This window comes from Antrostomus carolinensis, unplaced genomic scaffold (genome assembly GCF_000700745.2).
Source record: "Antrostomus carolinensis isolate BGI_N321 unplaced genomic scaffold, ASM70074v2 scaffold8997, whole genome shotgun sequence".
Classification (NCBI taxonomy): Eukaryota; Metazoa; Chordata; class Aves; order Caprimulgiformes; family Caprimulgidae; genus Antrostomus; species Antrostomus carolinensis.
The window spans coordinates 99,163-111,416 of record NW_010328009.1 but is presented as its reverse complement, the minus strand read 5'-3'; the positions used below and the strand labels follow the sequence as shown (position 1 = coordinate 111,416).

At 39.4% G+C, this 12,254-nt stretch overlaps 1 protein-coding gene across 1 annotated transcript in view; it reads left to right on the top strand.

Moving 5' to 3' along the window:
- BUB1B (BUB1 mitotic checkpoint serine/threonine kinase B) overlaps nt 1-12,016 on the top strand; it is a 19,586-nt gene extending 7,570 nt beyond the window's left edge. The window contains exons 10-23 of the mRNA XM_010172089.1: nt 1,188-1,285; nt 1,582-1,634; nt 2,119-2,190; nt 2,436-2,520; nt 2,896-2,998; nt 4,026-4,312; nt 5,081-5,247; nt 6,506-6,652; nt 6,827-6,939; nt 7,227-7,388; nt 8,104-8,246; nt 8,996-9,167; nt 9,544-9,650; nt 11,704-12,016. Of these exons, the coding sequence (XP_010170391.1) occupies nt 1,188-1,285; nt 1,582-1,634; nt 2,119-2,190; nt 2,436-2,520; nt 2,896-2,998; nt 4,026-4,312; nt 5,081-5,247; nt 6,506-6,652; nt 6,827-6,939; nt 7,227-7,388; nt 8,104-8,246; nt 8,996-9,167; nt 9,544-9,650; nt 11,704-11,893 (1,899 nt within the window). The 3' untranslated portion in view covers nt 11,894-12,016. The remainder of the gene's footprint in view (nt 1-1,187; nt 1,286-1,581; nt 1,635-2,118; nt 2,191-2,435; nt 2,521-2,895; nt 2,999-4,025; nt 4,313-5,080; nt 5,248-6,505; nt 6,653-6,826; nt 6,940-7,226; nt 7,389-8,103; nt 8,247-8,995; nt 9,168-9,543; nt 9,651-11,703) is intronic.
- The last annotated feature ends 238 nt before the right edge of the window (nt 12,017-12,254 follow it).

Sequence of the window (12,254 nt, the reverse complement as noted above, 5' to 3'; positions counted from 1 at the left end):
AAAGAAGTGAAAGGTTGCAACGTGGTGAGGGCAACTAAGCACCACACACCTGCTTGCTCACTCTCCCTCAGGGGGATGGAGGAGAGAATCAGAAGGGTAAAAGTGAGAAAACTCCTGGGTTAAGATAAGGACACAAATAGGTAACCCAAAAGCTGTGCACACAAACAAAGCAAAATAAATAGATCATTCCCTACTTCCCATTGGCAGCCAGATGTTTAGCCGTTCCCAGGCAAGCAGGGCTTCATCACGTGTAATGGTTACTTGGGAAGAAAAATGCTGCAATTCTGAATGTCCCTCCTTCCTCCAGCTTTTACTGCTGAGCATGATGCAGTATGGTGTGGAATATCCTTTTGGTCAGTTGGCATCAGCTGTCCCAGCTGTGTCCCCTCCCAGCATTGTCTGTCCCCAGCCTTCTTGCTGGGGCAGCATGAAGACCTTGATGCTGTGTAAGCGCTGTTCAGCAGTGTGTTATCAACACTGCTTTGGTCAGAAATCCAAAACACAGTGCCATACCAGCTGCTATGAAGAAAATTAGCCCTATCCCAGGCCAGACCAGTACACAAAGCCATATCTGATTTGTCTCCCAAGTTTTATAGACAGTTGTGTACTCTCTTATGTATTAGGTTTTTTCCCTTTTCTATGCAGGCCAGTCTTGAGCAGAATACCTTTCAAGCAGGTCTACTTTGCTCTGTCATTGCTAGGTAGTGTTTAAGCCCCAGTTTTCTTATAGGTTGCAAATAACAAGTAAAAGTTAATTATTTTAAAGCTTTTCCTTTTCCCAGCTTCATCAGTTGGGTTAATAAAGTATGTTCTTTTTCTCCCCTCTTTCCCCATTTCTTAAACAATGCCTTGGTAGTAAATATTTTGAATAATGAAATACGAAGTATTGTGGATGTAAGGTATGTAACTGCTTACATCATCTTTAATAATTGTGATATAACAAAAATCTCCTGTGACAGTGATATACTGTTACAAAGAGTAAAAATATGCATTTAAATTACACTAAGCAGTAAGGATGGACTTTTTTTATGCAAGTAAACTAAGTACAAATACAAATGGCTAAAGGCAATTGTTAATCAGTCAGGGTGCTAATGACCTACGCAGCATTATCATAATGTTCCTGGAACCTTGTTGCATGGCTCATGATTCCATCACTGTAGAACCAAAATACAGTTTTGTTTCTACAGCCAGCGGAGAGAACAGAAGCTTCGCCACCTTTGGGACTCCAAGGATTTACTTCTTCTAGTGCAATAGAAGTTGGGGAGAAACAGCCTCAGCTGGAAAGGTAATACAGGATTTTCTTGACCAACAATGAGAAAATTTGTGGGGATAATTAGTTGTGAGTAATATTGGATCACTAACAGAGAGACTGTTTCCACAGACAGAATGGAATATACCCCTAGGCATCAGCCTGCAGCCAGGATCTGTAATCTGTTTTTATATAAGTTTTATTATTTGTCTGAGGGATCTTAACTTCTTACAACTAGTCTATGTCTGCTGGGTTTGCCATTTTTACAGAGTTTACTTATGTTTTGTGAAGGTGTGTAAAATATAAGAAAGAAGTTTGTATCTTTTTCACAGTGCATCCCAGGTCTCTGAAGATATTCAACTACATAAACCATCTTGTTCTGAGGGTAAGTATTAAAGTTTTTTACCATTAAGGAGAAGGCTGTGTTAAAAGGAAGCGTTCTTTTATATGAATAGCAAGACTGCAACAACATAAAAGTCTAGGTGGATTAGAAGAATTAAAATTAGAATGTGATAGTGTTGAGTGTCTTTAAACATATTCAGCAGAAGACCAAGTGTCTGAGGTCTGAGAACTGTCATTATTTGAAAGGACTTAAAAGCAGAAGAGATTTTTCTTCTAATAGCTGAAGAACTTTCTCACATATTCATATAAGCAGTCTTACTAAAATCTGTATAAAAACTTTAACACTAAGATAGTATCAATCTTAAGTCCTTCTTTATCCTCAGAGGATTTGGTAGAGAAATACAATCAGAAATTGTATATTTGGTTTTGTTGTTGGGAAGGGGGCATGCTGAAGAAATGTACTTTTGACCCGAACTGACTACTGCTGCTGTTGACAGAGGTTATCCCGTCTCTTGATGTGTGCCCAGATACACAACGGGGAAATGTGGTTTTAGACTCTGAGGAGGAGCAGAGGAATGAGGCCACCCTTGGAAAAAAAGGTACAAATTCTGAAGTATATTCTGAAAAGAGCAAGCTAGCTACCATCATATAGTGGTGAAATTGTGGTGCATTAACATGACAAAACCAAGCTGTTTTTCCAATAGGTTTCTTTAAATGTCGGTTCTGTAACTTCCTGCTAGGACTGATGTTTTTAAGGCTGTGTATTAAACGTTTTAAATAGCATTGGATACACTGTTGTGGAAAAACTGTTCATACAGTAGAGCCTCTTGGTTTTTCTTTACAGATGTAGGTCTCCTTCCCCCACCAGATCCTGCTGCATCTTTCTCCATATTTGTTGAATCCTCTGCTCTGTCAAATCAGAATATAAGGTAGAATTATTCAATACCTAGATTACAGAGGGGGGGACAACTGAAGTATCAAACAAACCACTTTCTGTAGCAGCTTAAATACAGTACTGCTTCTTGGATGGATGTGGGGTGGTTTTCTGTTTTATTTCATTACTCTGCTTGGGAAGTCCATGATGAAATACTCTCCTCTTTTCTTCCTCCTCAATCTAGAACTATTTAAGCTGCTACATAAACTTTCTTCATTTTGTAGTGCTGTGTATATTGCAGTTACTGCTAATTCTCTAGTAGACAGTGGTAGATTGAAACTGTCAGGAGATTTAAACTCTCGAGAGGAATCTCTGTTGAAGATTGGAAGCTACTCTAATAAATATTTAATGGAATGTAACTTTCTCTCAGCTGTTCTGCAGCTCATGCACAGAAAAGTGCCCGGCGCCCTCTTGCTGTTCGTAAACCTTCAGAGCCTCTAACTGCGAAGGAAAACGTTCCACCAGAAGCCTGTGTAAGGAAACAATTTACCCCACAGCAGATTTCCTGTCACAATGTCCTACTGTTGAACTGAGTGAGATTGGGTGGACTCACATGATGTGCAATAAGCAGGGGTTCTAAATTTCTGTCTGGCATGGCAATACTTGAATTGGGTGGTGTTAAGATTACACTGGAAATTTCGTGGTTTTATTAGGCTTTAAGGTGGCCAATAGGGAGATGATGATAAGGAGTTTTCCATATTTTAAGCAACTGATTAGTGGCCAGGGTTAGTCACACTGAAACTTTTAAAGTTTGGAGTTTGTGTGATGAAGATTTGCACTCGTAGACACTACCTCTGGCTTCATCCAAACAAGTGTCTCAGCTCCTGTGTTCCTCACACCAAGTACCATATGCTCAACTTCCTTAAACCTTCATCTCTTGTTTCCTAAGCTGTGTGCTTTTGTTTGTAAAGCTTTCAATAGAGATGGTAGTTGCTGTCTCACCAGAGGACTTGGTTACTGCTGCAATAGGCCTTTAGATTGGTTGAGTGAGAGGATTTTATTCTGAGCTGAGAAGGGTTTTATGTATAGCCACAATATGAAATACTTATCAGGGTTAAGCATGGTAAACCATGCTGATTTTGGTTCTAAAGTCAGTCTGGATACCTGCTTAGTTCTGCTTTACATATTGTATGTGCCTTCAATGCCCAACTCTTTAGTAAACACTTTGATAATGTGCTTATAACTGAACTGAACTGCGCTTATGGGGTGGTAGGTAGTAAGTAGCCTTTAACAGATCAGGGCAGCCCTGCAGCACTCTGGAGGGAACAAAGCTACACTTTCTAACTGGGAAAAAATATGCAACAATATGACAGTGAGGGTTCAGTTACTCAATCTGAACGAGCGATGTAAGTAGAGTACATGAGGACTGAGTGTCAGATTCACGTTGGAAGGCAGTGGGGTGGAAGGAAGGGGAGAGAAATGTTTGGCTTTTAAATAAATTAAAAGAAAATTTGCCACAAAATGTGCAGGCTTTTCACTGTCTCTTCCTACTTTTTTCAGGATGAGCTGAATGGAATTGAACCTTTGACTGAAGATGCGATTCTGACAGGCTCGTACAAGAACAAAACCCTTTGTGCCAACCCAGAAGACACGTGTGACTTTGTTAGGGCTGCACACCTGGCCTCAACGCCCTTTCATGGGGTGGTACCTCAGCGAGTCCCAGCTCCTGCTTTTTCACAGAGTGTCCTGAAGGAAGACTGTCCAGAATCTAAGAGTGCACCTCTGAATCAGGAAACGTTGGTTTGTGAGGGAGCGTACAATGAAGCTCTTTGTGTAAATAAACTCAGGTAATTAACAACAAAGCATATTAAGTCCCTTTCCTTTTCCTTTTTTTTATTCTACCAAATAACTTGCAAAGAAATTAATAAACACAATCTATCTGTGTGACCAGAGATTAAAAGTAGAATCATCAGTTCCTTTTATACTTGTATGCTTCTGGAGTTATTTTAGTATATAAAATGCATCTGGTGATTATAGCTTAGATTTCTACAGAGGAGAAAAGCTGGAGAGAAGAAAAAAACTGGCAAACAACCTCCTGTTTCTTAGAGTTGTAAATTAAAAAGCATCTGTTGTATGGGGTTTTCTTAACTTAGAACTGAGTTTGATTTGCTAGCTGTTGGTGTGTAAACATGTACACCATGCTGAAGGTGGTTGTTTATTTGGCAAGTTCCCTGGGAAACTGTGCTGATTATAATTAGAAAGGAAGAGCAAGAATCATTTCCCAGCCAGCCCTCCACTGCTTTCAGAGCACTGTAGGTCTGAATTTTGGTAACAAAGGGTGTAATAAACATTCAGTTTGTCTTCTGTTGTAGCAGTCGTATTTAATGGAAGAGAAGATAAAATTAATCTGTAGACTAAGATTCTGAGTATAAACAATCATTGAAGCTAAAATGAAGCTCTGACATAACTACAGGTCTTCCAGTAAGGATGGGAAAGGACTTATGTTTAACATAAAGACATCTGGGAGTGCACAGCATCCTTTCATAGTCACTAGGCTGGCATTATCCAGACACTGTATCTTCTGAAGTCTGAACAGTTGATGACTTTACTTACAGCCCGATCATGGAAGCAAGCCTGGAAGATACTCGCTCGTCAGGTTCTGTCTCCTCAGGATCTTCTCTTTCCTCTGTTACACAAATATCTACTATGAAATACCTGCATATCCCTGAGAAACTGGAACTGGCTCAGAGCTTGCCTGCTGAAACGGTTACTGATTCTGGAGGTATCAGTGGAAACATTGCTGGTTAATACTACACTGAGTTTCACTCACACTCAAAACTCGCCACTCAACTGTGGTGCTTTTTCTGTACTTCCTATAGTCTGCTCTGCTTTCTCTGTATTTCCCATTACTTTGCCCTGTGACTAAACTTGTCTCTCCCTTGTCAGAAGTAGTGGTATGCAGTATAACGTGCTTGTCAGCATCCAAAATAAGTAAATATTAAGGTGATGGAGAAATTCTTTAAGGTATTAAGGAGTGTGTAAGTGAGGTCAAATTCTGAAATGAAAATTGTGACTGGATCGTGGTGGTGAAAACTTCTATGGCAGCTTTGTTTTGTCTTGATTTTTTTTTTCCCCTCTCTTTAATCATACTGTGTGTTCTCTTGATGTGCTGAGAAGTGCCATGTTGAAAAAGGTGAATATGAATTTGAAATCTGGTGAAAGTTGCATAATTTTGGTTTCAGATTTGGACTCTTAACTTTGCTTTAAACTACTGTGCTGCTTTGCAATATATTTCTTTTTCCTGTTGAAGGAAAAATATACTGGTACTTAATGTCACATTTTTTTTTTCTTCTAGCCAAAGACCTTTATTTCTCTCTGTTATAAATCTTACAGTTAGAACAGGGATGCTCACAAAAAGCCATAAAAACCTGGCCTATTGAATGACTTTTCTGCCTATTATACAGGAAAATAAACCCAGACCTACATGTAATTTTCTTATGTATCTTCCATGAGGTAAAAGACATTAAATTCTTAATATTGCAGTGAGCAGCAGAGTTGGAGTCCAACTTTGTTTTCCTTTTCTTACATAATATCCCTGCTGTATTCACAGGAGTGAATTTCAATAAACTCTTCATTTAAAAACACAAACTGATCACTTACTGTGGACATAGGTTTAAAAAAGGAGTGTGAACTTGCAAGATTAATTAGAATTCTGCTGTGGCTGAGCAGACGTACCTAATCTAATTCAGAGCTTTGTCTCTTGTGGAAGATACATCTTGCATGATGCTGCAGTGGAATCATTGAGACCTCATGATGACATAGTCTGTAAGGTGGCCTCAAAGATGAGTATTATGCTCACTTCACAGAGCAAGAAACTGTTGGAAAGAGATTAATTGACTTGCTGAAAGGTGATGCCGTTAATCAGTATGCAGATAGAAAGCTTCCAATATCCAGGTTACTTTTTCTTGGCAGATATAATCAAGTGACCAAGTCTCAACACCTAGTTTCAGCTCATCTGTTTCTATTACTTGCCTTCCTAGGTGATGATGTCACTCAGGTCTTGTGGAGCACTGAGCAGCGTAAAAAGCTTTTAGATCCTATGCCAGAAACGTTGACTGCTGCTCCAGATTTTCACTTGGAGACTGGTGCCCTGCCTGTCATGGAGCTTGAGAAGGACGTGGAGCTGGGTAGGTATGCCAGAGACTCTACACTGCAAGGGATCTATTCATGTTCTAATTAGTTTGAAATATATATCTCGTATTCACCCTCGCTAGTTATGTGTGGTGTGGATGGGGACAACTGGAACAGCCTGGGTACATGTATTTGCTGTGACAGCTCATGAGTGTAAACTTTCATAACAGGAAATGAGACTTACTCCATCAAATGGGAATATTGGACCAATGAAGAGTACAAGATGCTTTTTGCCATTCCAGCTAACTTTCCCCAGCTGGATGCAAAGGGATTTGCAATAAAGGTACCACATATGATGGTTATTATACAGAAAGTGTGAAATGTTCTAATCGCCTCAGCTAATGTAAATTAAAATGTAGTAAGTTTGTCCTTAATTTCTGAATTCTGTGCATGAAGTTTGCTACGTCAGGTTCTCTTTCTAGTTGTTGAGACAGATTAAAAGTTTCTAACTGTGGAAAATGTCTTTCTTGGTAAAGTGCAGAGGAAAAAAACAGGATGGGAAGAATATGAAGATGATAAATTTTCACTTTATTCCAAAAATAAATGTTCTTCTTATGTACCTTCTTGTAGGTGTATTCTCAGCCTGTGCCTTGGGATTTTTATATCACACTTCAGTTACAGGAGCGTTTGAATACTGATTTTGACCAAAGCTTCAGTGAGAATTGCAGCTGTTACTTGTTTCCCGATGGCTGTGCTATTTTGCACAGGGATATAAATCGCTTCACGCTTGGGGTCAGTACAGATAAACAAAGTACAATTGTAGAAGACAAGAAATCTTGCATAGGTACCCTTAGTGAATTTTGTTTGTCATTATGCTCACTGCTGAAGCTAGCTTCATGTGTTTAGTCCTGCAATCTAGATCCTCTGGCTTTTGTTTTATCTATACCCAAACTGGGACTGTCTATCACAGCCTTAGAGCTGGTTTCTCATTCACAGACCATGTGCTTCTCAGAGACAAACTTGAACCAATTCTCCACACTTTTCTTTATTCCTGAGTGGTAAATGACCTGAGCTGAGAAACAAATGTTATTCCACAACAAGGTTCACATCTAAAACTCTTGTTTAACTTGGCATCTTTCAATAAGTTCCAGTCTCCCAGTCTGCTATAGCAAGTGTCTTGCTGAAGGATTTACATTTTAAATTAAGTATTGTAAGTGCATTTTGAGTTGTAGCCTATAAATAGGATACAAATTAAATAGTGATTTCAGTCTTCAGTTCAATTTCTTCCTCCCGACCTTTTGTCCACTTCAGGATAATAGTGTCTCCTGAGAGCTCATGGTTCTTTAATTTCTGGCTGGGCTGCTCATAGGTAAAATCTGACTATACTGAATTTAGGGTAGGACTGTTATCTCTGTACAGATGAGTAAGGAAAAAAGGTGAGCTATAAATGTTTCACTTAATCTATGGTAGAATGGCATATAGATACGTGTTTGTTCCCTGTTTTCAGGATGTTATTCGTGGCTGTAAATCCATCACAGAGGAAGTTATCCTGCTGGTTGTTTATAATCTTCTGGGTGTGGTAGAGAAGCTCCACAAAGCAGAGATTGTCCATGGAGATCTGAGTCCAGAGGTGTTCTTTCTGGGAGACAGGTTTGTCTCTTTGCATGAATATGAGGGGGTCTGTAATACTCAGTTTCAGCTACAGCTCTTGTGCTTTTGTAGTTTCTCCTCTTTAGCTGGGATACTGATATTGCAGTCCAGATCTTTTAGGCTATGGTATATTCTGATAATAGTGAAGATACTTTGTTTAGGAATAAACTTTTCTTTTGTTTATTTCTATAGAAATAGTAAAACTTATACTAAGCAAAATGTTTGTGCTGTTGCCTGTGTTCTCAAGTTTCTACTGTACTAATGTACTAGACAGCTAACGAGATATTGATAAATAACTTGCCTTCTGGTTTTATGTATCTGAAAACCAGATAGTTTTCCTAGTGTGTAGACGAGGAAAGATGTATTTAAGTATTATGAAGCTTAATTATTTCTTGTATAAAATATTCTGAGATCTTGAAGGAGAGGGACAAGTGCTAAACATCATGCTATTTTCCCATTCCACCACCTGTGTTTCAGACAACAGTGACAAATATCAAAGCAGCGTTATCCTTAACCATTTAGTGCTTCTCACGGCTTCCTCTGTGGAGATACTGATATCGCCTCAGCTTCGGGCTGCAAGCTGGTTCCCCAGCCAGGGGTAGTCCTTTCAGCAGTAGTTCTTAAGGCAGCCATCAGAGGGGAGCATTGATGTAGCTAAAACTCACCTTCACTGCACTGTTAAATTTAATTTAAAGAAAAATAAAAAGCTTGTTGGGTTGTCTTATGCTTCATTTGCTTCCTCTGCTCAGGATCTGTGATCCATTTGGTAATGATGAAATGACAAGAGCTCTGAAGATAGTGGATTTCTCTCACAGTCTAGATTTGAGATTACAGTCTCAAGTAAATTTGCCCAACAGCTTTCCAATATCTCGGACCCCTCATGGGCAGCAGCTTCTGGTGAAAAGTTCTCCTCCTTATCAGGTGAGTATCTGTTTAGCAGCACATCTTAGTTTCTGTGTTTCCTTTACACAAATCTCTATTTTCTTAAGTTATATTTTGTAAACTCTGTGGAAAGCTTTGATCAATAAATACTGAATGAAGATAGTTTTTGATCTGATTAAATCTTTAGCACTAAGTGAAGGGACCAGCAGCGCTGTTGAGTGCCTGTGACTGCTGCATTTATTTAGGAACATACCATAAGACCAGAATTTTCCTTTTTGTAGATTTCTTTCTTAGCAGGTCTCTGGAAGATTCTGATGCAAAGACCAACGCAGATTTAAATGTGTAAAAGTGCCAACAGTATAAATCTGTAGTGGACTGCAGAAGTTGAACTTTCTGATGTTTGTTGTGATTGCAGGTAGACTTGGTTGGCATTGCAGATATAGTCCATTTGATGCTGTTTGGGGATCATGTCCAGGTCTATCAAGACAATTCCATCTGGAAAATCAGCCAAAATGTATCAAAGTAAGTCCTTTTGCAGAGGAGGCTGCTGGGAAAGAACAGACTACTTCTAACTTCCTTCACTTCTCAAGGGTACCATCTCCAAAGCCTGGAACACAGAACTTAGTGCTGTTGTTGCCAAAAGCCTTGGTTCTGTGGGGACTCACAATTTGAAGCTACTAGACTTGTTCATTGTGTGGCAGCCTTAGTGCTGTGTGGGAGACAACTTTAAACTCAATATGAGCCGAACAGCCCAGTTAAGATGAGTTTGCTTTTTCTATCGTTTTAGACCAGACTGTAGTCTCTCTTTTTACTTGATAGACCAAGCCTGGAGAAGTTTATAAGTGGGTGGGTGGTGAGGAAAAAAATTACATGAGCACATTGCTTTAGAAATGGAGATTATTTGTTTTTTCTGCCTTTTTCGTTCTTGGCTCTCTTGAAGGGCTACTAAGACACTGATGCTGGGGTTCTGTCTGTAACAGCTGCAGAAATGGTATACATGCACAAGAAGGAAAAGAACTGAAAATTATAATTTAAGATGCATCTGCAAGCAGCTTCATTTTGGAAGCTGCTGTTTGTCCTCAGGTATTAATTTCTACTGCCCTCTTTTAGCTGCGTGTTTTGGCCATAAGACGACTCTGCTTTCATCTACCCTTTGTTTGTTCTTCGACTAAACGCTTGTTCACTTTGTTAGTCACGTCCTGCAGAATTTAATGCCTTAGCATTTCAGAAGGGTTTCCCAGAGTGCTCTGCTCATGACAGAAATTACTGGAGAGATGCCTGCATTCAGGGTCAGGTTATATTAGCCACGCTCACTGTGTGGATGTACTTCTATAACCATTGCTTTAAGGAAACCTACTGCCAACCTGGGAGTTGTCCAGTTCCCTAGCAACCTGCAGCACTGACACCTCCCAGTTTGTTGTGTTCAACCTTTGGAAAAAAAAAAAAAAGAATCTCATCTTAAGCTGGGTACAGGGGAAAAATGCATTTTCCTTTGCTTGGCACGTATCTGTTTTTCTATATTCTTATAGACTGATATCAGTAGTTAGGAGGCTCTAGCAGCTTCTGCTGAGTGCTCACTGTGCAGCCATCCTGCCATCCTGTACCCTGATGCTTTTGGTTTTTCTTCAGAAGGTCAACTCACGGGACTAGGCTGTGAGGAACAAAATCAACAAGGGTGATTGCTCTTTGGAGAGAGGAATGTCAGTGATGTATATGTTGACAGTAAAACATGTATCTTATACTGCCTTTGTTTCAGAAAGTAAAAAAAAAAGAGTAACTAAATCATTGATGGAGACTGGCTTTTGCTCTCTACTGGTTCTGACATTGCATGTCTGTGATCTAAGCAGATCTGACCTGCTCTGAAAAACAGAACTCCTGTATATTAATTTCTATTGGAACATGTTTTTAACAATATTCTGTTGGGATAGAGGAACAGATTTCTGATAAGTGTTGCCTTTTTAAAATTTATTTTTTAAAAATTTAATTAATTATGCAAGAGATTAAATTGAGCTACTGCAGATGAAGGCACAACTTCTGTTTGTAACACTGCAACTGTTACAGACAGAACCCTGGCATTGCTGTCCCTTCAATAGGATTTGATAGGAAAAGTGGCTCTAAACCACTTTTTTTTTTTAATCTCTTGCAGCTTTCCTTTACTATTGACCTGTGAACTTAACTTGCAAATGGGGGATAAGGTTTACCTCTGTCCCTTATTCATGAAGGGAATTTGCCAACTTTGGTTCAAAGAATGCTCTTGATAACTCCTTCAATTGAAAAGTGCTCAGTGTGAGTGGTGATAGTCAGGTACACTAGAAGAGATGACACTAAAAATAACGTTTTTGATAGACCTGTGGAACAGCCAGACTGGTTACTGTCCAGAAGCCTCCTGGAGACAGAGAAAGGGGCCGACATGTATAAAGTTAATAATACATTCCTTTACATTTACTCATGTGAGTGAAATTATTATTTCAGACTTGGTTTTCCCAGGGCATTTAGTGCTGAATATAAATGGAGATCCTGACAGGCGTGCTGTGTGTGCGTACTGTTTGACTGAAAACTGCTCTCTTTGTTTTAGGACTGTTAATGGTGATTTCTGGAGTAAACTTTTTGGGAGAATTCTGAATGCAGATGGTAAGTCCACAATGCCTCTGCTGAGGGAGTTAAGAGAGGAAATAAGTGACATGTTTGACAGCTGTTTCCAAGAACGTCTTTGTGAATCCTTAGCTGCGCTGGGAGAAACTTTCCTCTTGGAGAACTTCCTGTGATTTCATAGAGGACAAATACATTGTGTATTATAGAGAGGATTTTGTTGTTAATTTCTTATTTATTTTTTTCAAGTGTAAGCTTGGACAGTGATTGTAGTTGTTTCTGCAAAACTTCACACGGGACTTGCTCAAGATGGTTGGGATTGCGTCAGTGCGTATCCTACGCCTGCTGCAGGAGCTCATCTGTGTCCCAGCAGTTTGCCAGAGAAGATTCATTGTCATAACTGCTCCTGCCCTTTTTATGTAGCTCCTTAAGAATGTGTTTAATACCTAGTTCACACTGCAGTCTTTGAAGTGTCTTTGTCCTACATTTAGTTGGTCTTTTAACCAGTGTTTCATCAATAAAGTTGTGTTTTGATAG